This window comes from Equus caballus, chromosome 13, assembly GCF_041296265.1.
Source record: "Equus caballus isolate H_3958 breed thoroughbred chromosome 13, TB-T2T, whole genome shotgun sequence".
Taxonomy (NCBI): domain Eukaryota; kingdom Metazoa; phylum Chordata; class Mammalia; order Perissodactyla; family Equidae; genus Equus; species Equus caballus.
Window position 1 is genome coordinate 29,787,049 of NC_091696.1, and position 27,890 is coordinate 29,814,938.

Consider the following 27,890-nt stretch of genomic DNA (forward strand, 5'->3'; position numbering starts at 1 on the left):
GAGACACATGGTGGGAGGTGGGCTGGGGAGCTGGAGAGGTGGATGGACACAGGCTTGGATAAGGAGTTTTAATCCAGGGCTTGGCCAGGTACAACATTGCTGGGGCATCCTCAGGCAGAGATGTAACAATATTGCAGGAACTGATTTGGGTATAGGGGCGGGAACATGTGAAAATACATGGATTTCCTCAGATTTCATTGAAGAGAATTACAAGATAAATGTCTAAAGGTGATCAATGTTTTAAAATAATGAGACTATGACCCCCCAAGAAGGGACAAACATGGTAGAGGAGCCAGAAAGCACCTTCACTCTGAGTCCAGGCCTGAGGATCATGCTTAGACGTCAGAAGGCCAGCATGAGGCCTGTGGAACTTCTACCCGCTTCCTGCTGGAAAATCCAGCAATGGGATGGGCAGTTGAGAACACCAGGGAAGTCAGGCTCTCACCAGCCAGCCGTCAGGCCTGGGTTGAGAGTGAAGCCACTCCTGCCCTAGAACTTAGGGGCATCAGGACAGACTCACGGCCCATGGAATTAAACTGTGGAAAGCTCCAGAAGAGCCAGTCTGGCACCAGACCCTTTCCTCCCATCCAGGGTTTGAGGGCTCTGGACCCAGAAGGATGTGCCATGCTGGGCTTCTAGGTCCCAGCTCCACCGTCACTGGGATGAGCTCTCCACGCCCTGCACCCAGCGAATGGTGCGGGTCCGGCTGTCCTCCCATGAGAACAGGGGCTCATAGCCAAAATGGCGCTGAGCCTTGTTGGTGCTGACGGTGAAGGTGGTGTTGGCCACAGCCAGTGTGTAGGGGTTGAGCAGGGGCGCATAGAGCAGCAGCGGCCGCAGCAGCCACTGCAGCAGGGCATTGAGGGCAGCCAGAAACACCAGCAGCCAGTAGGGCAACAGCGGGCGGGTGCCCACCAGCCGCAGTCCACAGGGGCGCAGGAACTCCATGTTGAAGTCCTCGTAGCTCTTATAAGGTGATTTGTCATAGCAGAAGTACACCTGGCCACCCATTAGTGCCGCTCGCTGCTCCAGCTCCCGGGCCACCAGCACATGCATCCAGGCCACGTTGCCTGCCAGTCAAGGGAGGGGATGGACACACCCCTGAGTGCCCTTGCAGCCATGTAGATGCTGCTTTCTCCTGGGCCAGCCCACGTACAAACCACTCCCTCTTTGGGCCCATGTAGATGCTGCTGATATAACTACAGCCCTAGTAAAGGCTGCTTTCTCCCTGGCGCCTGTAGCCACTCCCTGGGCCAGCCTGTATGGATGCTATTCCTTCTTCTTTTGGTTCAGTGTAGATGCTGCCCCTCTCCTCTCCTGGGGAAATGTTGCTCTCATAACTCCACTCCTCTCCTCAGCCTATGACATGTTTTTATGTCAGCCTTCCCAACTTGCATAGATGCTGTTTCCTCTGTGGCTTGTGCAGACAGTGCCCATGTATCATAGTCTATCCCGGCCCATGTATAGACCATCCTTTTCTAGCCAGAGTTCATGCCCTCCTCCCCCAAATTCTTAGCCTCCCCCCGCCTAGCACAGGCCTCACCCACATAGACCCGGCCATGCTCCACAGAGGCTGGGATGGCCCGAAAGAGCCGACCCCCCAGGCGCAGGCCCTGGTGGTAGAAGTCCCTCATGATCTGGTGGCCTTCACCGTAGATGCCAGTGGGACGCAGGGCACATGTTACCAGAGGCAGCCCCCCGCGGACCTGGGAGCAAAAGGCAGGCACTGCTAAGACCTAGGACTCAGTGGCTCACCCTCTGTCTTGGCCTCCTAAAGCTGGAGATAGAAAAGAAGTGCCCAGGCAGGATGCAAAGAAGCCCAGCTGGCCCTGGCTCTGCCTCTAACTGGCAGCCTTCCCCACCCCCATCTCTAGGTCTCATCTTCTCCAGTCTCACCTTCCTTCCATTGGCTTCCAGAACCAGCCGTTCAGCTAGGGCCTTGCTGCAAGGATAGGGGTGTCTGTGTACTGCTTCATATGGGGTGTCCTCATTGCCCCTGGTGGGGGGAGAGGGAAGATTCTTAATGCTGAAGGGAGATAGAGCTCTTAAAGTATTGGGGGGAACCTCAGCTCACCTGTAGAAGGGGTGGCCTTTGACGTTGGGCCCCACAACTTCCATGCTGCTTGTGTAGACCAGGAACTGTGTTCCAGTCTGCACACAAGCCTCAATCACGTTCTGTGTGCCTGGGGAAGGCAGGAGGTGAGGGGGTGGGGAGTGTCCTAGCTGAAGCTTCTTTCTCCTCCCCATCCCAAATGTGGATGACGGCATGTGCTTCCTTCCCCAGGTCCAGGGAGAACCACAGCAGGTCACTGAGGGCCAGCCTGCCATTACAGGGGCAGGGTGTCCACAGGACAGGTTGTCACAGGAGAATCACAGAGGTCAAGGTCAAAGAGGGGTTGGGGGACAAATACCCAAGATCAGGCCATGTGCCAGGGACTGTTAAGTGCATTATTAGAGCTGGTGGGGAGCACCTCACCCTGCACGTTGACCTCATGGATGGTCTCAGGACTGGCCTTCCCAAACACGTCCACCAGCCCAGCCGTGTGGATGACCACGTGGGTTCCAGCCACAGCCGCTGCCACCTCGTGGGCCTGGGTCACATCCCCCTGGATGGCAGTCACCCGCACGGGCCCTGGTAGGGGGTTGGAGCAGCCAGAAGCAATGTCAGAGTTGGGGCCATCGGCCAGCTACTGGGTTCAGCCTACACCCTTGGGAGCCACATGTTCCCAGAGTGACTCACTCATCCCATCCATGTGCACTGGAGACTGTAAACAGGCATCATCTTTTCCACCACAGAGAAGGGAGTCCACACCCTCCCCCCATTTCCTCCCCACCACCATCACCTGTCTTCAACTCGTCCAGCCAGGGACCCAGGTGCAGGTCAAAGATCCGCAGCTCACAGAGCCGGGGTTCCCGCTGCAGCAGCATTCTCACCACATGCTCCCCCAGGAAGCCACAGCCACCTGTGACCAGGTACACCAGCTTCTGGGCCCGTGCAGAGTCTGCCATGCCCAGCTGAGGAGAGACCCTGGCTCACCTGGGTTGCCTGCCGCCACCTGCCCCATCACCAGAGGCCTCCTTTTTACTCCTAGAAGGGGCCTCTGGCCTAGGGACTGGAGCAGTGACCCAGGGGCCAGGGCTGTTCCTGGAGGCTGCAGCTGTGGGTGCAGTAGTCAGGCTCCCTGCCCTCTGACCCTGCCAATTGCAGTTACTGAGATAAGAAGGGCGAGGGCTTGGTGCGTAGAAGGGCTTAGGGCCTGCGGTGAATGGGGAGAGGTTCTGAGACAAAATGGAGGGTGGGAGGCAGGGAATTGGGGAGGAAGGGTAGAGGAGAGTAGGCAGGACTGGGACTGGAAGGGACCCCCGGGCCCTGGCATCACCTCTGCTTACCTGCAGCCACGGTCACAGGGCGCCCAGACTGGCCACCGGAGGGGCTGTCTTCTCGTCGGCCTGGGCGAGCCGGCCAGAAACACACCCTCCCCTTCCGCCTGCTCCTCCTCCCTCCTGGCCCATTCCAGGAACAGAGACCTGCCCAGCCTCCACCCCTTGGTCCACCACACTCTTGCCACAGGCGCCCCCTGGTGGCTACTCTTTCCTCCACGGGCATCTGGTTACAGGGAGAACTTGGGGAAGCCAGAACCTGCTGGGTGGGTGCTGAGAGGTTTCAGCTCACAGGATGGAGCAGACAGGGTGACCTCACTCCCACTACATGACATCAGTCCTTCCCTCTTCCTGGATTCCCCAGGAGGCCAGAAGCCTAGCGGCAGCTGGGAAAGGCAGGGAGACCTGACCTTGGCCCAGATCTGGCTGGCCTTGTAGAGGCATTTCTGGATGGCTGTTCCAACTTATCAGGTGGCCCAGAGCAACGGTGGCTGAGTCTGCAGGTGTGCACTCTTGCCCCTCTACAGATCACAAACTCCAGGCCACCCATTTCCCCCTCTCTTCCCCGTTGTCCTCAACCCCCATCCCACCCTACTCTTCCCCAAAGATACTGACCAAGCACTTTTGTACAATAAAGTTTAATCACAATTATAAAAATGTGGCGTTGGGTTTGCTCTATTAACATATGTACAATCCAGCCCAACAGAAGGGCCTGCCCCCCACTGTCCAGGCCTGGCTGAGCTGGAGCTCCCAGACACCAGGGTGGAAGGGTGACCCACAGGGGCTGGCAGAAACAGAAGATGAGGCAGGGTTCCAGGCACGGAGTCCCCAGGACTGGGAGCACAGGGCCCCCCCCAGGGGGAGAACATGGCCACTGCCCCAAGAGACCCCTAAACTGGGGAGGGGTACACGCAGGGCACAAAGGGGAAGTCCCCATTAACACAAAGCAAGAGGGCTTTGTAGCCCCCCAAGAACAGGATCTGTACAAGCCGGCACCCCAGGTTTCCACAGGAAACAGCTGCTGGCAGCTACAAAACATTTACAGCTTCTTCTCCGCAAAGAAAAAAAAATTGGGGTGTGGGTGGGCAGGGGTGACAGGGAGGCAGAAGACACCTCAAGGAACTGAGGCTCCCTTGCCAGGCTCATGGTCTCCAACCCCACATTTGGAGATGGGGGCTTGTGGGCCCTGCAGAGCCCACTAAGGCTGGGGGGCTGGGAGCTCAGGGCACCAAGGGGAATAAATAGGGGTGTGGGCAACTGCCCCACCTCAGTTGAGGGAGCCTCGGCAGCTCTCGGTGCCGCACAGACATGGGATCTTGTTGTCCTCTAGTGGGAACTTGTAGTCATAGGTGATCTCCTCATCCACACCGATGGGCTGCTTGGAGTAAATCACAATCTTCTTCTGGGACTCGATGGTGATCACCTTGGCGTAACAGTTGGGCTGCAGGAAGGGAGGGTAGTGTGAGCAGAGGCCACTCCCTCGGACCCCTGCACCGCCCCCAGCCTGGCCCTTGGCGCACCGTGCAGCAGTGGTTGATGAACCTCGCCAGGTTGCCACACTTGGTAGCATCGATGATGGTGTCGTGGTCCACCCGGAATAGGTAGCTGCTGCCAATGCCCTCCTGCACATAGCGCTTCTCCCGCATGTCAGCCACCATCTGGTAGGGTGGAGTGCCACGGTCAGGGAGCAGCCTTCTCAGGTTCCTGCCGGACCAGGCCTGACCCCACCAGTCTCCATGATGGGGGATCTGGACAGTCTCCCAGCTACCACCCTGGGGGCCACACTGACCTATTCTGGACCTGTGGCTCTCCCTCTGGCTCCCACTAACGCAAGACACTGACTCCCCTGACTTTGTTTCCAGGAGCCCTCCCTCTTAGGGCCACCCACCCTAAACCTTTGGCTGCCATTCTAAGTCATCCAAAGAGGATCTCAGGGAAGACTGCACTGGTCACTGGGCAGGAGCAGCAGCCACTGGCTCCTTCTGAAGTGTCTGTCTGGTCCACAGTGGGGCCCCCAGACTGCTATGGGGCTGGGGCAGTTCCCAAGATGACAGTGGCCACTTCATGGACTGAACCCTATTCATCTCTTCTCCCACGACCCTCTCTCCAAATCAGACACAGACTGGCTGCTGCTGGCATCCACATTAGGGCCCTCATTCTTGCGTGAAAAAGAGTAACTTATTTCCCAGCAAATGGGACAGTAAGTCCCCTGTACTCTCTCCTTGGGTGATCTCACTCTTTTCCAGGGCTTCAACTGCCAGCTAAGTGATGGGGACTCCTCCCAAACTTCCATCTCCAGCCAAAAGCCACCTCAGTGGAGCTGTTGGGCATCATTCCCTAGCTGTCCCCCGGGCCCTGCAACTTCACATGTCCTGAGTGGAACTCATCTTAACCACCGCCCGCTCCTCCTCCTCGCTCCCCATCTCACTGGCAGCCCTACCTACTCCTAGCTGCTAAAGGCAGCACTCTGAGAAATGGCTTCCCATCCCCCTCTTGCCCTCACTCTCCAGATCCAACCTGTTGCCTAGTCCTGCCAGCTACTTTGGGCCTAAAGATTCCTCTGTTACGCTGGCTGCAACAGCCTCTTCCAGGCCACCCTGCGTCCAGCTGGGATCTCTGTAACATCCCCCACCGCTGGTCTCAGCCTCCAGTTCTCTCTCCACGCTGCAGTCAGAAGGAGGCTACTACCTTCCAAATTCTCTCCTGCTCAGAGCCTCGCAATGACTCTCCTCTCTCATCATCAGTCCAAACTTATTAGTGTGGCTTCTAAGCTCCGTGGAGTCTGGCCTTCACCTGCCCCTCCAGCCAGTTGCTGCCACGGGCCCTCGTTTTTCCAACTAGCCATACTGACCTCCTTGCCATCATAACATCCTGCCTCCAAGGCCTTTGTGCATGCTGTCGCACAGCTGGGAGCGCCCTTCCCCTCACCTGAGCCTGGGAGTTCAGTTTCATCTTTCAGCTCCTGGTTTAAACACCACTGTGTTCCCGCCTCCCCTGCCTTCCCAAACTTCCCCTTTCGCGTCAACCAAACGCCATCCTTTATTGCAGTTACTTGTTCAATGATTGTCTTCCCCACTAAACTGTGACGTCCTTAAAGGGAGATAGAATACTAGTCTTTTTTCTTGCTGGATCATTAACATCTAGTTTACTTGTACCCATTACTAGTTGTAAAAGGAAGGAAGAAAAAAAAAGAGGCAGGTTTCACTGGCTGAGTTGTGGAGCCAGGAAGGTATGTATGTGGGGTTTCATCCAGAGGGTCAGATACTTCTCCTCCTGTGAGCTTCCCATGCTGCATCAGATCGGGGGCTGGGGCTGGATATGAAGCCTCTCACCTGGCGGATGTTCTGACCCACATATTCGATGACCATCTCGTCAGCTGCGATGGGTTCCATGGCAAAAAGACCCCACTCATGGATTCGGCTCCGGCCAAATCGGAGCTTCTTCTTCCGGAACTAGAGGGCAGAAGGCAGACTGCTGCTGGACCCCTCCTGAAAGCTAGCTCCTTACTTCCAGGGCAGGAGGGTATTTTGGGCCACTCTCCACCACCTCCACCCCCAGGGGACTCCATGATGCTGCGTTCCCAGTGAGCCTCTCTCTTCCTCAAGGCCCAGCTCCTCACCTTGAGCTGGTTTAGCTTTAGCAGATCGCTGTCCATGATGGCTGAGGTGCCGATGGCGCTCAGCAGCCGCCGCTGCTCAGACCGGCGCTCCGAAAGCACACGGTTAGTCCCCTGTGAGAAGCAGGACAGGGAGGAAGGAAGTGACAGGAGAAAGAATGGGAAGAGTACGCCAGATATGAGGGCAGAGCCTCACCTGAGTGTCTGCTCCTTCCAGCTGCCGGGCCGAGACAGGGCACACATCCAGGTACCTGTCCTTTTCCTTCTTGCTGATGGGGTAATAGCCTTCGCTGCGGGCTGAGCCCGTCTGGTGCTCACGGGGCCCATCCTGGGGCCGCCGCTTACGTTTTGGAGTGCTCAGGTTGGTGAGTGCAGGGTGTTAAGGAAGAGAAGGGGTTCCTCACTGGACAGACCCCTGGGACCCCACTCCCCTCTGTCCTCCCCAGTCCAAGGAAAGGGCAACTGACCTTACAGCAGGAGGTCCTGAGCATACTCATTGTGAGGACAAAAAGACAGAGAGATGTAAGTCTTAGACCCCACCTTTTCTGCCAGAAAAAGTTTGGGAGGCAGAAAAGAGGCATGAGGCAGAGAGAACAGAGTTGCTTGGTAGCCAGAGGAGAAATACCCAGGCTGAACACGGCAGAGAGAACTGGATGGGGAGGGAGATAAATGCAGACACCAGGAGTGATCTGAGGAGGACAATGCCCGGCTGGGTGACCCCAGATAAGTCCACTCCCACCCCCTGGGCCTGTCTTCCTATCCTGAGAAGGCCAGCCTCAGGGCTCAGGATATTGGTGTGATGGACCCAGTGGGTGTCATTAAGCCAGTCAGCCCCGCTTGTCTGCTGCAGCAGCCGCTCGTATGTGAGCCGCAGGTAGCTCATGTCCTCCAAGTCCAGGCCCGAGTTCCAAATGTCATACAGGATGGTCATCTGCTCAAACTCACTGCGGGGCTCGAAGCTAGGGGGCGGTGGGGGTGGGGGTGGCGGGGGTGGCCTCCTGCGCCGCGTGTGGGAGCGGAGGCTGCGCCGCCGGACAGCCCCCTCACCATCACTGCTGCTGCTGCTGCTGCTCTCAGATGACTCTGATTCCTCCTCTTCCTCCTCCTCCCCATCTTCCCCCTCCTCTTGCTGCTTCTGCTGCTGCTGCTGCGACTTTGGCTCCTCCGCCTCAGCCACTACCACCTCAGGGGCCTCCAGGACCTCGTCCGCTGGGGAGCTGAAGAGGGCTGCAGGGGCAGGAACTGGCTCCAAGGGCCGAGGGGCTGGCGTGAGGGGTGGGGGCTTGACGGCGAGGGCGTAGTTGTGTTCCAGGAGAATGTGGCTGAGCAGGGGGACCGGGCGGTCTGCCTCGTCCGATGTCTCTGTGGCCTCCGAGTCATCACCAGTAGGCAGGGCAGCCAGCCCATGTCGGGCTGGGGTCAGGGCCAGGTCGGCCAGCACTGCCAAGTCCACTTCTGTCCCTGGCTCAGCCTCTTCTTCCTCGGTGGAGCGGCCTCGGCCTCCAGCCCGACTCCGACCTCCTCGGGACACCTCCTCGGGCCAACTCTTGACCAGAGATGCGTGGTCCAGGGGCAGGTTGCGAATGGTCCGCTCCACGCCCCGGGGGACTTTGCGGGAGATGGGGCCAGGAGACTTGACCTGGGGCGGGGCAACTGGGGGAGGCTCTGGGGCTGGCACCTCCTCCACAGCAGAGAAGGAGACAGTTTTCCGGCGTTTCTTGGGTGGGGGCAGGAGGGGGATGGGGGAGGAGGGGCGATCATCAGGGCGGGGAGTTGGGGCTGGGGGCCCAGCTGGTGGCTCCGGGGGAGGCTGGGGCACACTGGGAGGTGGTTCCTCAGTGGAACCTGAGCAAGGAAGCACACAGGGAAAGGGAGAGGGTCAGCTTCTTGGCCTGACATTATCAGACTGAGATTCATTGTGGGCAGGAGACAGGCCAGCCTCACTGGGGAGTCCACAGCCCAGCCGCCTTTCAACAGTCTGCACTCACACTCTCCTCAGCTTCCAACAGACACTCTTGCGCTGCTCACTCAGGGAACACACTGCCTGCCTCTCACACCTGCAATGTTCTCAGCACTATGGGCTCCCTTGACAGGACAGGATTTTGCACCTGCTCATTCATCCATTCAACAAACACTGACTGAGCAACTATGTCAGATGTGGGGAAAACACACTGAGCAGACACTTTCAAAGCCCACAGAGAGATTACAGTCCAGAGGAGACAGTTACAAGAAACAAATGTACAGCCTACACTGTGAAGGGTGGGGGTGGGGGCTCAAAGGAAACAAACTCCTGGACTCGCCTTTTTACCAAGACTAGCAGTGACAGAACTACATCCAACAACCAGGCGCATAGACCAAGACAGTTTTTGCCAGCTGCATATTATAATCAGGACGCAATTAACCAGATTCGAATTAAAGTGTCCATTATTTCAACTATAATCAATTTCTCTGTTTATTGAGGTAAAAAAATATAATCAAAGAATCTTTGTATTTAAATATTTTATAAAATTTGCCTTCCTCTCCACTGCCTGCCAAACAACACTGGGGATGTGCCCAAGTGGGGAGGGGCCAGGAACTCTCCCCTAAAGAAGCTGAGGGTGAAGCTGAGGCCCAAAGGATGAGGGGTGGGTTGGGGAGGGGATATACTGTCTTCAAGCAGGCGATGCTCTCTCCCGCCAGGTTACTCCCCACAGGAAGGACAGTGAGCACATCCTCCCTCTGTGGGACTCCCAAGTATGCTGTTGAGTGCAGGGGTCTGAACACTGCTCAAGACATGCAGAGCCCTTTCCGTGGGACAGACCCTGTTCTGCACACCTGACCCACCAGATAATCCCCGTGAGGCCAGTCCATGGCCTCACCCTCTCATCCTAGGTTTTAGTCACCCAGAGAGGCATGGCCTTTCAGGCCCCTGGCCCTTTGCTCACACAGGTCCCTTTGTTTGGAATACCTTTCTTCCCAGGCCCATGGGGAAAGCTCACAAGCAGCTTTTAGACCCAGATCAATGCTACCTCCTTTGTGAAGGCTTCCCTGACTTCCATGGACATTGGTAATATCTTCCTCTCAGGACCAGAAGGCTGGTGGTTCTCGATTGCCAGGCTTCAGGTTGGCTGCAGCCAATTAATAGCTAATATTTTGTGCCAAGCACCAATCCAAGCGTTTTACATATATTAACTACTCATTTGATTCTCAAAACAACCCTGAGGTGGGAACTATAATTAACGCCATCTTACAGATAAGGAACTTGAGGCAGAGAGAGGTTAATAACCTGCCCAAGGTCACACAGCTGGCAAATGACAGAACAAAAATCCGCACCCCAGGCAGCCTGGTTTGAGCTCGTGCTCTCATCTACTGCCCTACGCTGCTCTGGACGTCCTGCATTGGGGCTCAGTGGTTTCTTATCTGGCTCTACCACTCACAGAGCTAAAGGGCAGCCAGCATCAGACCTGGTTCAAACAGGCAGTGATCAACTGTGTCCACTGCCTTAACAGACGCTCCCCAATCTGGCATCCTGAGTCAGGGCCTCAGCCTGCTGTCTCCTAAGGCTCTGGATTCCATCTGGAGCCCCAGTCAGCAGTAAACCACACTCTGAAGCTAGCAAGGCCCCAGGTGCTAGTCCCAGACCCTCCAGTTTCTGAGTCCTCTCACCTCCTCCCCTCTCCATTATTTTGGGACAGCCTCCCCCTCTGACCCATTCTCCCAACCTAGCCCACTGTGCCCTCTGGAAACCTGACTCTAGAGAATAAATTCCCCTCCTGGTTCAGCTTCTTCATACATATTTCCCTTTCGCTCCCTGTCCTGAAGGAAACCCGGCCACACTTTTCATTTAGGGAGACTTGAGGTACCTGCCAGTCGATACAACTCCCAGAAATCACTGTTTCTGTCTGCTCCCTCCCCCGAGCCATCATTAACTGACGGCTACCTGCCCAAGCCAGCCCAACCAGAAACTTCCCTGAGAATAAGGATCTAAGATAGGAGTGGGTCTATCTGTAGAGGCAGAAATCCTGTTGGAACGGAGAAGCAGACGAAACCCATTTGAGGAAAGAGAGAAGAATGCAACGCCCCAGAGTGGAAGACAGAAGAAAGGCAGTCCTAAATGCAGCCAGGCCCCCGTTCCTGGTCCCTGTCTTCGGGTTCCGCCAGACAAGCCCTCTCCCAGGCTGCTGCCATCAGGCCACACAGCCCTCTAGCCAGATGCATCCTCGGTAACTTGGATTTCCCCATCATTCTCTGAAACCCAAGGGACCTGCTTTAATGTTCCTCTCCTCTCCCACCCCTGCCAGCAACCTAGGGGACTCTGATATCCCACCTGTTCTCACATCTCCAATGACTTCCTTCACTTATCCTCAGCTATCCTCCACCAGCCATATACTTGACCCTGTCACCCCCTAGAATGGCTCCACCTTGGGCCCTTACACTCTGATCCCTTACACTCTGACCACGGTTCCCCAGGTCCTTTCAGTTCATCCCACTGCACCTTTTCAATTTCCCATCCTTCTAACTCCCTTCAGCCCATCACCCTTCCCCTAAATTAACTTCTTCATTATGCCCAGACCATAGGGGCCCTCACTTTGTACTCTCTTTTCACAGTACTTTCCACATCCTTCTACCACCTCTACCCTGTAGACTCTCAACCCTGAACCTATCCAACCACCTACCTTCTCTGCTCCTTCACCCCCAACCCCCAGCCTCAGCCAGGTTTCTGAGTTGCTGGCAAGCCTGGGCAGCTTTCATCCTCACTCCCTGTTCTCCTCACTTTCCAAGGCTCCTACTCCACCCAATCCCTCTCGTTCAGAAAATGTCCTTCCTTCCTACTGCAGAGTTTGAAAAAGGAGGCCTTTGGGCATGAAACTCGCCGCCCCCCCCGCCGCCCACCACCCCACATCCCCTTGCCCTCCATTGATGGAGAGATTTATATCAAATCTAGAGTCCAGACTGCATTATTTTCTTGCTATCTCTCCAATCCCAGCTGGGGAAGCTTAAGCATCTCACTAAGCCTCAAATTCCTCATCTGTAAAATGAGAGTAAGAGGGATACTGTAAGGACTGACTAAGAAAATGAATTTGCAATGTGCCAGGCTTAGAGCCTGGGATACAGGAAGTACTCAATAAATGTTAACTAATATTATTATTTACAATCCCTCAACTCTCTCTTTTCTTTCACAGCATGAGTAGCCCACCCCTTCCATAAAACTGGCTGTCTTTGTCACCTGCCCTCACTCCCTAACGTTCCATAACTTGACTTTAGTCTGATCCACTCTACTGAAATCGATAAGGTCACCAGTGACCTCCTAACTGCCAAATCCAACAGACCCGTTTCCTATCTCACAACCTCTCTTGCGGCCTGCTGGTATAGAACACTCCCTCCTTTGGAAAACCTGAGCTCCCTGGTTTCCTCCAACCCCTATGATCACTCCTTTTCAGCCTCTTCTGGCTCCCCTTTGCCTAGCTAGCTCTCACAAAACTGTAAGGCTCTGGCCCTCTTCTCACACTTGATCCATCCTCCTAGGGTATACAAGTAGATTCACATCCATACTTTCACTAATCTCAGGTATCTACCTCGTTTCCAGCCTACTGTTCTTTGCAGAGCTTCAGATCTATTGATCCAACTGCCTGTTGAATATTTCTACCTGGAAGTCCCAGAGGCATCTCAAACTCAACCCCAACTAAACGCATGAGCTACATCCTAATTCTGGTTCTCTTCCTTGAGTTTCCTTTCCTGGTAAGTAGTTCAACCAAGCAGTTCTAGCTTCTAAACTTCTCTCAAATCCTCACCCCCACTTCTACTCCCCGCACCTCAGTGTAACCACCCCAGCTCTGATCCATGCCCTTTGCTTACCTGCATCCCTTCAAACCTTCTCATGAGTCACCTTGCCTCCTTCCCTACCTCTTCCAAATCCCACCCCCCTCCTGCCAGAATGATCTTTCTTAAATGCAAATCTGACCATGTCCTACTCCTTTCTGCTCTAGTGAGAATGAAAGAACACTACAATTTATGCCCTCTGACTTGCGACCCCACTGGCTCTTTTGCTACTGATGGACTCAACAGAGGCTGGGAGAAGCGTCTTAGGATTAAACGAGAGCCTCGACTCCTCTCATGGGGTCTAGACCAGAACAGAGTGCAACAGTGCTAGAAGGTCCTCAGGAAGTCACTGCCTACCTCAGACTATAAATTCTCAATAAGGTTCAGAAGAGATCTCTGGAAAAGCCAAATGTATCTCTGAAACATATCTTGAAAACTGAGTTATTAATTCCATCACAGGAACATCCTAGCCCAAGTTACACCACTGCTTGCCTTACTCACTGCATAAACTCTTGATCTCCCTGCATAAACTCTGGCCCCTCTCCAAGTTTTCTCTGCACTGCATCTTTTCAAAACACAAATATGATCAAGTCATTCCTCTGATGGCATTCCACTGCCCTCAAGATAAAAGACCAAATTCCTAACATGGCCTACTCATTTTGCATGGCCCAGCCCTTGCTCACCTCTTCAGTGTCAGCCACCCTAGCCCTCCCCCTCACACTCAACTCTCCAGAAGGTCAGCTTTCTGTTATGTCTTCCAACATGCTGTTTCCTCTGCCTTGGGACCTTTGCACATGCTCCTGTCTTCTTTGGCTCAATTTCGGCCCAGCAATGTTTCAGCAGGGAAGACCTCCCCACAGATGTGCTCAGGTTCTCAGAATACCCTGTATTTTTCTTTCAAGGTGCTTACCACAGCTTATAATCACAGATTTCCTCACGTATTTATTACTTAACTAAACTGTCTCTCCTTTTAGACCATAAGCTTCATGACGGTGAGAACTGTGCGTACCACCGTCTTCCTTGCACTACTGTAATTACTCAATAAATAAATATCTATTGCCTGAACAAACAGACATGTGCTATAAAACAACTCAACATACAAATCCACAAAGGAAAGCAAAGATAGAACTAACTTCTGAGTTAATGTTGTTAATGGTTGTTTCCTACCTATCTATCCATTTAATCACCTGTGGGCTTAAGAAAAATTAGGAGGAGGAAATTGTTAAGTTGGGAATTTTCTTGCCTTAACTTACTTGGGAAGTATGTTTTCCAACAAAGTCACACACTTGTACACAATTAATAAATGCTGACCCCAATGTTCTCGGAGACAGACACACACATCCCCAAAGATCAAATCGACAGCTCTGCAGCACCTACCTGCAGGTCTCACTGGAGACTTCTCCTGTTCGGGGAGAGGCGTGACTGGTGAGCCTGCAACCCTCTCTGGCTCAGGCTCCTCCACAGGTGCTAGCAGGGGTGCAGGGGCTTCTCTGGGGGGCGGTGATGCTGAGGGTATCGTTGCTGGCTGCTCCTCTTCCTCTTCTTCAGAGGAGGACTCAGATGATGACGACGACGAGGAGGAGGAAGATGAGGAAGATGAGGAAGTTGAGGAGCTGGACGAGCTGCTGCTCTCGGAGTCCGATGTGCTATCATTTTCACCATCTGAGTCAGCATACAGAGAACATTTGGAGGACGAATCGCTTTCCCCATCCTCGCCTGGAAATCCAGAAGGGGCAATCAGGCGAGGTGGGAAGACCCCTCACTTAGTCCAGCTGTGGGTTCATTCACTGACTGACTCACTACTATGGATATGTTAGGTGCTGTGCTAAGCGCTGGAAGTCCTACCCTCAAGGAGTTGGATAAGCACACAATTTGTTCACGGTGTGATAAACCTCAGCATGAAGGGCTGTGGGAGCACAGCAAAGGGAAGCCCTAGCTTCTGCCTGGAGGATTCAGCCAGGGAAGGCAACCCTGTGAAGGAGATGTTGAAGTCAAGAAGGACAAGCAGGAGTCCACCAAGCACACAGGGAGCTAAGCGGGGACGTCAAAGGGAAGGGAAGATGGCGCACTAGGAGACCGGCAAGCAGCCTGCCCTAACTACGGAAGCTTTGCCCACAGCGGGTCTTACGGACCCTGCCTGGGAAACAGACTCTAAACACTCCCAGGCAAAATAAATTTACAACATGTTACATGCTCTATGCCTCTGGGAGATGGTAACACACTGAAAGGGCACTAAGAAATTAAGAATGCTGTAGTCTTTGAGGAACATAATTGGGCAAATTAGAATAGAAGGTGTGGTAGCCATGGAGGGGTCTGGAGAATCATGAGATGGAGCTGAACAGATAAGCTGGAGCTAGATTATAAACGGCCTAGAGTGTCAAGCTGACAAGTCACCTTGTGGAAAATGGGGAGCCAGAAAAAGACTTTATGGAGAGAAGTAATGGGGTCAGGTGCGCACTTTAGGAAGAAAATTCCATAAGCAGGCTGGAAAATGGATTCAAACAGAGGGGGAAGGAGGGAAACAGAGACAGGGAGATCAGTCAAAGCTGCTGCAGACTCCAAGTGAAAAAGGCAGGAGAGCGGGAACAAAGGAGGTAACAAACTTGAGAAACACTGAGGCAGTGACACTGACAGGAATTGGTGACCAAGTGGATCAGGGCAGCGGTCAATACCTCATCGTTCTTTTTTTTTGAGGAAGATAAGCCCTGAGCTAACATCTGCTGCCAATCCTCCTCTTCTTGCTGAGGAAGACTGGCCCTGAGCTAACATCTGTGCCCATCTTCCTCTACTTTGTAGGTGGGACGCCTACCACAGCATGGCATGCCAAGCGGTGCCATGTCTGCACCCGGGACCTGAACCCCGAGCCGTCGCAGCGGAACGTGCGCACTTAACCTCTGTGCCACCAGGCCGGCCCCATATACCTTATCATTCTTAGCAGATGACCTTGCCCTCTGTTTTACTGAAAAGAGAGGCTCTCAGATCACCATTCTCCCCATTCTGGCCTCTGCTGCAATGCACCTCTCAGAGGCACTCCTTCAAGCAATCACTCCTCCCCAGCTCCTCCGCCCTGCCACTCTCTATCCCCATAACCTAGTGGATCTTCCACAAAGCACAAATCTCTGTCTGAAGTGCTGTTATTTGTTCACTTGTTTGTTTAGCCTCCTCCTCCTCTCCCACTGATCACAAGCTCCGCAAAAGCGGGACTCACATCTGTCTTGGTCACTGAAATGTCCCCAGTACCTGGAACAGTGCCTAGCACAGAGCAGGGGCTCAATATATGAATTTCTAAACAAATGAATGAAAAGAAAGACTGAATCATGTACCTAAGCCTCAGTGAACGTGGAAGAACAAACAGGTGTTCAACTGAAGAAGAGAATCGTGTCTGGTGATGGCTAATGCAGGGAGGGCAAGAAGGAGGCATGACTCAGTGGCTGGGCCTTAAAGGAAGAACAGCACTGAAAGGGGGAAAGGCTCAGTCTGGTAGCATCAAGGGGCAGCAGGAGAATGCAGACCCCTTATCTCGAGGGCTTGGGAAAAGAAATAAGCTCTGCTGGGTTGTCTTCAGGGGGAGCCGTGTTTCACTAGCAGAGGTAAGCAGGAGGGAGCATTCTGGGTATTGGGGTTCTTGTTTACAATGGGCCAAAGGTTCCAAAGGATGGGGCTAAAAGACAATTGCTTTGGGGGAAGACAAAGGTGGCCAGCAGGAGGATTATGTGGGCTCAGGAAATGGCTAGACAGGTGGCTGAATCCCTTATTCCCCAAGCCAGAATTCTACTGTGCTCTGTCTGTGCTTACCATCAGATGCCTCTGTCTCCTTCTTTGTGGTATCCATAGCTTCCTCATGCTCTTCATCCTCCTCATCTTCCTCATCGTCCTCTTCATCCTTAAGGAAAGGGACAAATGGGAACTAACAAGAAAGGACAAGTGGTTCTCCAGGAGGCACAGCTACCTGGGCTCCAAGCCAGAGAGAAGTTGGTTATAGGGAGAGGAACTCAGAAGTAGGCTCTTGGCAGGGACCGGGTGCCTTGGCCCCTCACCTTCTCTGAGGAGGACTCCTGGGATGCCTCCTCCCCCTCACTGTCCAGAGCAAAGGACTTGTGGTGCTTGCCCTGGGTCTTGCCTCGCTCTTCGTCTCGCTTTGGGGGCTTGGTCCCCGGACGTCCTGGCTCTCCAGCCTCCTTCTCTCGCTCAGGGTCTAGGCCCAGGTGAGTGGTAGTTAGGGCAATTTACCATCAACAGTAACAGTTACCATTCCCCTCCCCTGTGAAAGGAGCTTTACACACACCGTTGCCGATCTTCTGACAGTCCCACAAGACAGACCTCATTTTATAGACAAGAAGTTGAAGTTCAGCAGAGAAACACAAAAACCTCAGAGCTACTAACACTTTATACAGTTTTAAATACATCACACCCATTTTATCTTTCATCCTTTTCTGGGTCAGGTGGAAGAGGGAGCTGACTTGTATGCCTGGCCCAAGAAAATAGGACTAAAGCCAATGGGTCTCCAGAGCAGCAGATCAGACTCAGTAAGGAAGTTTCCCAGCCACGTAAGCTGTCAACCAATAGCTTAGACTTAGAAAAACTGGTATGGAGGTCATAGGAGAGCTTAAGTATTAAATGGTAAACTTGGGTTTAACCTCGAAATTTTGTGATTCCAGATGTTCAAGTTATTATATTTTACAAGGGAAAAACTGAAATACAGAAAACTTACATCAGCACACCAGAATAAGATGCACAACTAAAATCTAGGAATAACCCTATCTGAAGCTTCTCACATCTCTCAGAACTGCTTTATTTTAACTCTGTACCCAAATTTCCACTTGTCTCCTTGCCCTTAGGACACCTTCACCCCTTCATCATCTGTGCCTCCTGCTTTCCTACTAGAATATAAGCAGTCCTTCTCCTTTCTCCTTCCACCTGACCTCTCACTCACCATCTTCATCTTCCTCGGCTGGAGTGGAAGGCCGGGGCCTCTTTTCCTCACTGGCCTCTGAAATTTCCGAAGGCTCTTTTCGCTTTACCTGGGGGATGGGAAGAGACAGAGCCCATTTAGATCTCAAACACTCATCGTTCCCAACCACCCCCACCCCAAGGAAGGGGGGGGCCCCTGCCCCCACCCTACTAGGCAAGACCACAGTTCTCAGTACCTTGAAAGATGGCAGTCGTAGGGCCCCTCGCAGCCCTGACCCAAAGGCGAAGGCCTCGATGCCCGTGGTGCCCCCACTCTTGGCCCAGTCTACGAGGGACAGCAGGCCTGGCTCTTTGAGCTTTGTCTTCTCTTTATCCTCCTCCTTGGCTTGCTGTTTGGCTGCATTCTGGAATGGCTGCAGGCAGTAGGGGGACTCAGCCCCAGAACCTGGGTGCTCCCGCCTGCCTCCTGCCTGAGGACTACTCCCAGGCCCCAGAAATACAGAAATGCATCTACTCACTCCTCCATTTGATGCACATCTCTGTCACACCTCCCTTGCGCCAGCCCCTGTACCGGCATTTTCTCAAAAGTCTGCTCATTTAGTCCATTAACTTTATGAAGCATCTACTATTATTCCCACTCTACAAACAGAGACGCTGAAGACTGAAGCCCAGAGACATTTAAGGGCCTCTTCCACTGCAAGTAAGCAGGAGAGCCAGGACAAAACTCTTCTGACTCTCAGGCTCGTACTTTTCTACTGTTCTGTGTGACCCCAACTACTCTGTCCCACTATGTCTCTCTCTCCTACAGTCTCTCTCTCCACTTGCCTCGATCATCTCTCTTCTCTATATTGAGCCATGCAGCCTGGAAAAATCAGATCTATTTCCTCCAATGGAGCCCCAGATCTCCCCAGTCCCCGGTACTAGCCCTCACCTTGGCCTTCTCTTCCTTGCTTTCCCACCACTGGTCAAAGGCTCCAAAGGCCACATTCTCCACCATCTTGCGGTTGAGGTCTCGCTGCATGATGCTCTTCATCTCCTGGACTAGGGTGGCCAGCACACGGCCCACAGTGCCTGCTGATGGTAGGGCCTTGCCCTCTACCAGCTCTGCTTCATCTCTGGGAGGCAGCCGGGCCTCTTCTCCCAAGACTGAGGAGGAGGGCAGGGGCTCGGCTGCCATGGGCAAAGGCAGGTGGTAGGCCTCTCGGGAGTATGCCCCTCGGCCTTCTTGCCCTTGTGTGTACAGAGCATAGGGTAAACCATAGGCTGCCTCTTGAGGGGGCGGGAATGGGAGGAAGGCCTCCCCAAAGGCCCCACCAGGGGGACCAGCCGAGGCAGCAGTCAATCCCTTGCCCTGCCTCAGCTGGTGGAGCCGAGTTAACATCTGGGTCTGCATCTGGAAGGACATGGGCATCCCTCCCCACTGAGCCCCAAGTCGATCCATGAGCTCTAGAGAGTTCACAAAGTCATAGATGTGGGGGGGGGGTGGAGGAGGCGGGGGGTACTCGGGGGGTGGTGGCCCATCAGGTCGGGGTGGGAGGAGGTAGGCAGGCTGGTGGGGAGGATAACCAAGGGGAAGGGAAGCCAGGTAGGGAGGCGGGGGAGGAGGAGGAGGGGGAGGGGGGGGAGGCTGCTGGGGTGGTGTTGGGGCCAGAGGGGGTGAGCCGCCCCTGTCATCGTCGGAGATCTCCATGTCCTCTCCAGAAGAGCATGGAGAAGCCTGTAGGGGTGCAGAGGAGGGTCACAGAAAGCTTCTGCCTGTTCCCTGGGCTTTTCCTCAAATCTCTGTTCTCTTGTCTAGTTTCCATCCCTTTCCCCCAGGCCCAATTCTGCCTCCCAGATCCCAGGCACCTCCACCGGCTCACCCCAGCCTCACCTGGTTCTGTCCGTTGGCCTTAGGAGACTCCCGGGTAGACAATGGTTCCCCACTCCCTGTAGGTGCCACATCCTCAAAATTGGCTGGGGCTGGTGGGGGCGTGCAGGGCCCATGACCTGATCCAGACGGCACCTCGCTCCCTGTGTCTCTAGCCCCAGGGCCTGTGGTGTTGTTCTCTTCCTCTTCCTCTGTGTCAGAGGCCAGGAAAGAAAACTTGGAGCGCTGCTCCTTCAACAACATCTCAATGCGGGAATCCAGGCTGCTGTGCTGAGCGAAGGGCACACTCTCATTGGTGGTCTCTGGGGCTGGGGAGCCAGAACGGGCCGGTGAGGCTGGGCGAGGGGAGGTCCGAGCTTCTTCTCTCTCAGGGCTGGGGCCCCCACCACCCCCGCCTCCACCAGGTTCTGGAGGCTCCGGAGGTGGAGCCTCTGAGGCAGGAGGCCGGTAGTCCTGGTCAGCGGGCCGGCTGGGCTCAGGGGGCAAGTAGGAGGTGTAGGAAGGTGGGAAGCGCTCAGCTGTATTTTCAGCAAAAGGCGCCCCAGGGGGTTCATCCCGAGTTGCCCGGCGGGGTGGGTAGGAAGCATGGCGTTGGTAGCGATTCCAGCTTTCATAATACGCTGGGTAGCTTGAGTCAGAACTACGAAAATGAGAGGATGAGGAAGATGAGGACGATGAAGAGGACGAGGACAATGAGGAGGAAGAGGAGGAGGATGCGGCAGTGGCTGCAGTGGTGGCAGAGATGGCTGCAGAGGTGGTCGTAGGGGCTGAAGATGCAGAGAAATGGCGGCGGGAAAAGGAATCTTGGTAGCTGTTCTCTGACCGCCGGGGCTTGAAGGAGGTTGAAGTGGCACTGGAAAAAAAGTGCAGGAGTTAGGTGGGTTCAGCTCTGTATGACCAAACCCTAGTATCCCAGTTCTCAGTACCCAAAGCCCCTCTACAAAGGAAGATCTAAGTGCTGCTGGGTTCCTAGCTAGAGACTGAGTTGCCTGAGGACAGGGATTTGTCAGCTGAATCCACAGAGAAACCAGGACAAATTATTCCCACTTCCCTCTTAAGAGAGACTCTGGGTTTCTTCTTCCCAGTAGCGGCTCCCAGAATCTGGGAGTCCCAGAGGGTGTTTAATTTGTACCTGCTGGAGTAGGCAGAGTCCTGAGAGTAAGGGGTGCTGCCACGAGACGTGTAGGGGGTCCCTTGGGAGGACTGAGGGGTGAACTGGCCAAAGGAAGATGGGGTGTCTTGTCGGCTGCTGGAGAAGCTCGTGTCCTGGGAGCAGGGGGTACCATTGCCAGGAGTGCCGACCACAGCAGTGCCTGCTGGGTAGGCAGCCGTGTCAGAGGAGGAGCGACGGCGGGATTCAGTCTGGAGGGAGAGGATGGAGCAGGGACAAAGGAAAAGAGACCAAATATCATTTGATAACTCGCCCTTTCCCAAAACAAGAATCTCAGTTTTCTGTCTTCTGAAAGCATTTAGGTGTCTTTTCTTGGCTCTTCCTATACTTAACAGCGAAGTCCAGAATCTCACAAAGACTGCCCCTGGCACCCAAGCACCATGCCCACATGGCTAGGGCTATGGCAACCACAAGCTTCTCACCGTCTCAGTGGCTGTACCAGAACCCTGAAACTTCTCACTCAGGGCCTTGCCCCCGGTGGGCACCGTCTGAGGGGTGTAGGAACCATTGACTATCAGTTCATAGTACTTCATTCGTTGTTGTCCTGGAGGGAGGAAAATGGGAACCAACAGAGTCAGATAGAGGAAACAACTCCTTCCTGATATGGTATTCCCACTTCTTTCTCAGGCCTCAAGTCTCCTACAATTTCTTGTAGTCTTGGGTTCAGGGATTTTAGTTCTCCTATCTTCTATCTATCTTTGGGACCTTCCACCTCATATCTACCTAATAACTACTACAAATGACACATCATACAACACTTCACAGTTTACAAAAGCACTTCTACGTGTGTTACTATGTTGGATGATCACCAGGAGAGAGAGCATCAGTACCCCTATTTTATAGGCTTAAAGGAAATTGACCTGCACAAAGTCACAAAGTTGGTCAGTGGCAGAAGTAGAATTCAAACCCAGGTCGTCTGATGCTAGATCCCACCATGCTCTTCATCCTATAAACTAAAGGTTGCAAAACGGCAGCCTGAGGGCTAAATCCAGCCCACAGTTGTGTTTTATTTGCCCTACAAAATCACTTACAAAGAAATTTGGGCAGGGGGGGTGGGGCGGGCGAATGTAACATTTAAAAACCATGAGATTTCACACAAAATCTAGATTTTTGGCTTTAAAAAATAACAGATTATTTAGCAATATTAGCCCTCATAACCATCTGCAAATTGGCTAATGCCAACTAACAGCTGTCTCCTTTAGATGGCACTGTACTCTAGAGTATGCCACAGTCCCCATCCCTCTCTATTGCTCCTTAACACAGGAGCCGAAACTACTTCACTCATCTATACAAGGTCCCTAATTCTCAATTCAAAATTTCAAAACCCGAAAACCTCAAAACCCACTATTTTTGGGAAGTCAGTGTCAAAACTTGACCTGTATTGAGGCTACTTACTACAGTCTTTATTCATCCTACCTAGTGTGACCCTTCATTCGTTTTCTTACAAATATAGTCATGTGCTAGACTATAGGGTGCTGCTCCAACCCTGGTGGAAATAACACACAAAAAACCATATATGTACAACTATGTACCGGGGAGCTTTGGGGAGGAGGAAAAACAAAATCTTTGAAAAAAACAAAAAACAAACCCCCCACCCCATATATGTACCATAATCCCTCTATAAAATTCTGATTTCAGAAACACGCCTGCCCCCCAGAGTTTCAGATGAGGAATCATGAACCTGATCAATTGCCTGGCCCCAACAGGCATTTACATGTATGGCCTCTGCTGGAGCCCAACTTCGGGCAGCAGGCAAGAGAGCCCTCACCTTTGATGTCAAGCTGGGCATGGATGATGTTGCCCATGACGGAGGTAAGGTGGAGGTTTTTGACTGTTTCCTTGGCTCCCCGAGTGCTGGTGAAGAGCACGCGAGCCAGGCCCAGGTGCTTGCGAGTACGGGGGTGAAGGAGGATCTCTACCTCTTCCACCTCGCCATACTTTCGGCACATATCCTTCAGGAAGGTCTCCCGCACGTTGTCATTCAGCCTCGCAAAAGTCACTTCCTTCAATGGGATCTGTCCGATATAGAACTCATCTAGCTGTGGAGAGGACAGGAGTTAAGTCTGGGGTCTCAAAACTGTCCACTGTTCCTCTGCCCTTTGGGAAACTTTAGAGAAATCCATGAGGTCAAGAGAGTTGGACTGGGAAACCCAGAAGCAAGGGAACAGGGAAGGGGCCCCCAACAAGGTATACATCAGTCTTGACCCCTCTCTTCCCTGAATTCTTCTCACCACATAAGAATGGCAAGAACCAGGAAATGTACAAACTGAGGAATAAACATACACGGAAAGAACTAGTTGTAGGGAAATAACTGGCTCAGCTTTTACTAAATGATTGCCATGAACTGGGCACTAAGAATACAAAGATGGGAAAAAAGAGATTCTGGTTCAGGAAAGTAAACAAGACAGACACACAATCAAACATGACACAATAAGTGTCAGCAGAGGTGTAGACACGGTGTTTGGGAACCCAGAGAAGGAAACTTTTGTTCAGAGTGGAGGCAGGGAAGAATTCATAAAGATGGTGTCATTTATACCAGGTTTTCTGGATAAACAGGAGTTCACCAAATCAACAAGGACTCATAGGGCATGAAACTATAAAACAACTTAGGATTTTCTAGAAAATTGCAAAGTGTATGGTAGGATGGAACCCTGGTGTGCAGTATCAAGGCAGGAGGCTTGGGGAGATCAATAATCACATACGTCAATGCACAAAAACGTGGACTTGGCAACAAAAGTAAAAAGAGAATAGTAAAATCAAAAAGACAAATGTCAACAGCGTGGAGCATGAAACAGAGGAAGAGAATACAGGCAAGGAAATCAGGTGAAATGTACACAAGGGTCTGCGTTAAAGAAACTGAAATGGAAACAAAAAAATTAAGATATAAAGGAAATGTGTTTAGGAAAAAGAGTCAGCAGGATCTGGTGATAGACTATGTGACAGATAAAGGAGAGGAGAATCATAGGATGACTCCCAGGTTTCCAGTTTATGCAGCTGAGTAGATGGTATTGCCATTCATCAGTAAATGGAAAATGTCCTTCCATGGAGAGCAGGATTAAGGGAGTAACGATAAGGTTTCAGATCTCTTGAGTTTGAGCTGTCTGTGAGGCCTGCAGAAGGAGCTGTCCCTCTAATGGGCATACAAGTCTGGAGTTCAAGAGACTGATCTTGGCTGGAAACAGAGATTTGGAAGTCATTAACATTCCAGTGACAGTCGAAGTCATCCAGGGAAAGTGTACAAAGTGAAAAGAAAGTGAAGAAACTCTGCAAATGAATTATTTTAAAAGGAAGAATAAAGAATCAGTGAAGGAAATTAAGAACCATCAGTTTTCTAGGCCCAGTCCAAGGCCTGATGATTATCCTGCCTAAACAGGGAAATGGGAACCCTCTGAGGAAACAAGATAGAGAATCAAACAGCCAAATGAAGGGTGAAGAACAGAGGACTCCAGGGATGGAATCCCTGGCCCTTTCACTCCCCTTAATTGCTGAGAAACTGGGGTATCACACCGGAGCACTGTCACGCTACACACTGTCTAGGAGTACATAGTGATAGGTATAGCAGCTAAACCTATCTTTAGTTTATCTTTCAAGAAGTCAACACCCCTGCTTGGGACACCTCACCTAAACCTTTCCCGAAGATAAACATACCTCCTGTCCAGAACAAATCAGTCTCACAGCCTCAGAGGTGGTTAGATCTGGCTATGGTCCTTTCATTGGAAAACTCCCTTTTATTAGGCTACGTTAAGACTAGACTACCAGCATAGATCTTCCACATCCTTCAAGGGCTACCACACCAGGAAGCTAGCAGACACATACCTTAAACTTAGGGACTGGGAGGGAAAAGTCTCTGTTTTTGGACCTGACATGGCAACGGGGGTCTTGGAGGTCTTCCACTGGTATATACTTTGAGTCCTAGGAAGGAAAGCAAAAACAGAAAGATAGCCCATAGTGAAACCCTGTTGCTGAGCTCTATGAAGCCCAGTTGGAGACCCATATGCCAAACAGCTGAGCTCTGGATGCCCATTTGTAAGAAGGCAGGCTACAGATACGGGACTTCTAAGTGCTGAACAGAGGTAACAGAGGAGAATGGGGCCTGGAGCGCCCTAGATGGCAAGGAAAGGCCTAGGGCACTCACGTTGACACTGAAGTGGATTCCATCGTAACGGTACACCTTTTGAGAAGGTCTGCGCAAGGCAGGGTCCAAGGCAGGATCCACGATGAGCTTGTAGTTCCTCCACTGAAAGCTGGGGGCCTTCTGCCCATCTCCCCCACCTTCCTGATCCATCTTCGCTCATTTACACTGTCAGGAAAGAAGAATACAGAAGAGGGTTCAGGAGTTAGGCCTGACTCCCTTGTTGCCCCTCACCGACTAGCCCAGACTCAAGGTTCTCTCATCACCCCAGTTTCCACACTTCACCATGACCCGTGGCTCCCCGAGATTTTCCCCCAAGTACCCTCTTTCACCACAACACCTCATTCTCTCTCCACCTCCCAACTCTCCCCACAGGCCCCCAGGCCCACCTCGCGCCCCCTTACCTTCCCGCTCTCCCTAGCGCGCGCCCCACTTGGCCTCCGCGCAAGACCCCTCCCCCGCCCCCTGGCAGGCCCCGCCCCCTCCCGCCTCCTCACCGGCCAGCGGCCCGGGCCAAGCCCGGCTCCCGCTCCCACAGACCCCTCTCGCCCCCGCGCCCCGATCCTCTGGCCAAGAGGTGGCACCTCTTCGGGGCGTTGGAAACACCGCGAGACCGAGCCCGAGACCCGGCTTCGGCCCCGGATCCGGGCGAAGGGGTGGGGGGAACGCGCGCTGCTGCCCTCTCCTCCCGCCCCGGCGCGTTCTGCCCCCCCCATCTCCGCGCACGCGCGGCGCGGCCCCACTCACCCGCTCGTGGCGAGCGGCTCCCCCTCCCCCCACCCCGCGCGGCACCTTAGCGGCGCGAGGCGGTGGTGGCGGCAGCGGCGGCAGCGCGAGACCCAGCCCCGCAGCGGTGGCGGCGGCGGCGCCCCCCCACCACCACCTCCCCGGCGCGCGCACCAAACACCACCGCCACCTGCGCGAGGCCCAGCGGGCACAGTGTCTACATTCGCACTTTCGCCACAGGCGCTGCCGGGAGACCCACGGGGCCGAGGATAGCGGCTTCGCCTCCACTGGCGCCTTATACTCGAGAGTTGCCGCCCAGGGAGCCTGAAGATTGGCCGCATTCCCCGGAGAGTAAGCTTCACCACGGCTATCCAGCTGCTCTGGACTGGGGTCCTTGACGAATCGGCGGCGACTAAAGCAGCGACTAATCCCTGAGGGAAAGGGGGCGGAGCGGAGGGGAAGAGGCCAGCCAGAGCTGGGGAGATTTGAGTGGCGCGTTGAACAGACGCAGATTCGTCAGGCGGGCGGGGCGAATCCGTGGACAGGATGCGCGCTCCTTTGCTCGTCTTTCCTGCCCCTTCCTTGCGCGGCCAAAGGTCTAAGAGGCTGCAGATTCGCCACAGGTCCTGGCCTCAGCTGTCGCCTCCCTTTACCCGCCTTGGTGGAGTCAAGAAAATAACGCCTGGTTAGTCAAGCCCTGTTGACAGAGTTGGCCTCTTTTTCTGGATCTTTCTTACTAGCACAACTCAGAGGACTGCCCAATTCCGACCCGGGATAAATGGCTACAGCCCAAAGGTCCTCTCGGAGTCTGATGAGAATTTTCGGCGGAGTACAGAAAGCCGGAGTAATTCTGAGAAGGAGCCGGCCTGGCGAATTTGCTAATTCTTCTGCGGGCGGGGCCCAGGCGCCGCGCGCAGAGGGTGTGGTCAGCGTGCGGAGCCCAGCGTCGCGGGGGCGCTTCCTGTAGGACCCACTGAAACCGGGGTGGACTGGGAGGGGCGCCCGGGAGGTGGAAAAATACAACTAGCAGCGGTGACTCAGGTCGTTTGCCTGGTGCCGCATGTAATGCAGACAGCGTTTTCCTCCCGTTATCTCCTTTGGGCCTCTAGCTATCGAAGATGCCCATTTGACAGATGCAGAGACTGAGGCCTGCAGAGGGTGCTGCATTTTGCCCGTATTCGGCCCACCATTAGTGATTAAAGCCGAGGCTGTCCCAAAGTTCTGTGATAAACTTGATGGGGCCTAAAGACCCTTGAACGGGTCCTGTAAAAGATAATAAACTAGGTCCTACAGGAGCTAGGGTGGGCTGATCCATTCTCCAGGAATTATAGTCCCAGTGCCCGCCCTTTTCCGCCGTGAGCCCGCTATGCTTACACGGTCCAGCCAGCCCAGGCTTACACCTGGGACCCTGGGGCTGAGATCATCCTAATCCTGGGCACACTTTTTCTCTGTCTTGGAAGCAGGGTCTCCTGGTCTCTGGGTAATGGCATTCCCCGGAGGCTCCTCTGCCTGAGCTGAAGATGCCCTAGGTTCCAAACACCTCTACTATACAGTCCCTTGCTGTATAACCTTAGGCAAGTCATTGACCTCCCAAAGCTTCAGATTCTTTCTCTGAAAATGGATGTTAATTCTTGTCACGCAGGTCTATGGTAGGCATCAGAACAATGCAGGAAAGACCCTTTAAGCCTGGCTCATGCAAATTCACCATTTTAAGTAACAGGAAAAGAAAAAAGGAGGACTTGTCCAAGATCTCACACCATAAGAACAGAAGAGAGAGGCTTGGAACGCTTTAAATTTTTTAGGAAAACAAGGTTGAAAAAGTAAATTTACATGGAAGCATGGGTGATGAGATCAGATTCCTTTCTCTTGTCCCAGTTGAAAGGTATTTGCTCCTTTTCTCAAATCAAACAGATTCCCCATGTGACAGTAAAGGTAGTCCACATTTTCACTGTCTAGCTGTGTGGCTTTGGGCAAAATCCTCAGCCTTCTTGGGCCTCAGCTTGCTTATCTCTGAAATGGTAATGATAAAGACTTTTCTCTTAAGGTGGTTGTTAAATATGGCAAATAAAGTAGGTAGATTAAACAAGACAACCTATGAAAAGCTCCTACTAAGTAGTTGTCACTCAAAAAAGAAACTTAAACTAAAAGAAACATACTAAATCCTCATTGGAAGAGATGAAAGACCCTGGGCTCAGGAACAAGAGTGCAAAAGCCTTTAGCCTTGGAATAACACAGTCGCCACATTCAGAAGCTACGGGCCCCTGTCAGCACTAGAAGGGAGTCA

At 53.2% G+C, this 27,890-nt stretch overlaps 2 protein-coding genes and 2 long non-coding RNA genes across 20 annotated transcripts; 2 read left to right on the forward strand and 2 right to left on the reverse strand.

Annotated features, from left to right (window-relative positions):
- Positions 1-54: 54 nt before the first annotated feature.
- Positions 55-3,794, reverse strand: HSD3B7 (hydroxy-delta-5-steroid dehydrogenase, 3 beta- and steroid delta-isomerase 7). Of its 8 annotated transcripts, none has more exons than XM_070231884.1 (8): positions 3,391-3,508; positions 3,038-3,195; positions 2,844-2,963; positions 2,477-2,632; positions 2,075-2,183; positions 1,897-1,996; positions 1,544-1,706; positions 55-1,070 (listed from the first exon to the last, which is right to left on the reverse strand). In XM_070231884.1, exons 2-8 carry the CDS (start codon positions 3,063-3,065, stop codon positions 655-657), a joined length of 1,092 nt encoding a protein of 363 aa, XP_070087985.1. In that variant the 5' UTR covers positions 3,066-3,195; positions 3,391-3,508; the 3' UTR covers positions 55-654. The 8 variants fall into 8 exon arrangements, with proteins under 8 accessions (XP_070087985.1, XP_070087984.1, XP_005598818.1 ...); XM_070231883.1 differs by having other exon boundaries at positions 2,075-2,321; XM_005598761.4 differs by lacking the exon at positions 3,038-3,195 and having other exon boundaries at positions 3,391-3,794.
- A 209-nt stretch (positions 3,795-4,003) lies between these two features.
- On the reverse strand, positions 4,004-26,519 carry SETD1A (SET domain containing 1A, histone lysine methyltransferase). 10 transcript variants are annotated; one of them, XM_070231865.1, is made up of 19 exons: positions 25,797-26,519; positions 24,884-25,048; positions 24,565-24,660; positions 22,517-22,787; positions 21,171-21,292; positions 20,710-20,939; positions 19,581-20,430; positions 18,639-19,424; positions 17,944-18,120; positions 17,730-17,817; positions 16,834-16,991; positions 16,592-16,679; positions 14,174-14,458; positions 7,790-8,842; positions 7,194-7,366; positions 7,001-7,111; positions 6,714-6,833; positions 4,902-5,039; positions 4,004-4,822 (listed from the first exon to the last, which is right to left on the reverse strand). In XM_070231865.1, the coding sequence occupies exons 2-19, from the start codon at positions 25,031-25,033 to the stop codon at positions 4,649-4,651; spliced, it is 5,070 nt and encodes a 1,689-aa protein (XP_070087966.1). In that variant the 5' UTR covers positions 25,034-25,048; positions 25,797-26,519; the 3' UTR covers positions 4,004-4,648. The 10 variants fall into 10 exon arrangements, with proteins under 10 accessions (XP_070087966.1, XP_023511371.1, XP_023511369.1 ...); XM_023655603.2 differs by having other exon boundaries at positions 14,174-14,512; XM_023655601.2 differs by having other exon boundaries at positions 14,174-14,512; positions 25,836-26,515.
- LOC138917126 (uncharacterized) lies at positions 12,564-14,983 on the forward strand. Its single transcript, XR_011424654.1, has 2 exons — positions 12,564-12,715; positions 12,964-14,983. It is a non-coding gene; the product is annotated as an uncharacterized lncRNA (long non-coding RNA).
- LOC138917125 (uncharacterized) lies at positions 26,157-27,452 on the forward strand. Its single transcript, XR_011424653.1, has 2 exons — positions 26,157-26,291; positions 27,249-27,452. It is a non-coding gene; the product is annotated as an uncharacterized lncRNA (long non-coding RNA).
- Positions 27,453-27,890: the final 438 nt, after the last annotated feature.

Bases quoted from the DNA above. Each gene is read 5' to 3' on its own strand.
- SETD1A (XM_023655603.2), bottom strand. From the start codon at position 25,033: ATGGATCAGGAAGGTGGGGGAGATGGGCAGAAGGCCCCCAGCTTTCAG. The intron at 19,425-19,580 runs GTGAGGCTGGGG...GCACCCCTACAG, and splicing joins AGGCCAACGGACAGAACCAG to GCTTCTCCATGCTCTTCTGG. The intron at 14,513-16,591 runs GTAAGCACAGAC...CTGGATTTCCAG, and splicing joins GGAGACAGAGGCATCTGATG to GCGAGGATGGGGAAAGCGAT.
- HSD3B7 (XM_014730005.3), bottom strand. From the start codon at position 3,607: ATGCCCGTGGAGGAAAGAGTAGCCACCAGGGGGCGCCTGTGGCAAGAG. The intron at 2,964-3,390 runs GTAAGCAGAGGT...ACCTGGTCACAG, and splicing joins CCCTGTGACCGTGGCTGCAG to GTGGCTGTGGCTTCCTGGGG. The intron at 1,997-2,074 runs GTGAGCTGAGGT...TCCCCCCACCAG, and splicing joins AAAGGCCACCCCTTCTACAG to GGGCAATGAGGACACCCCAT.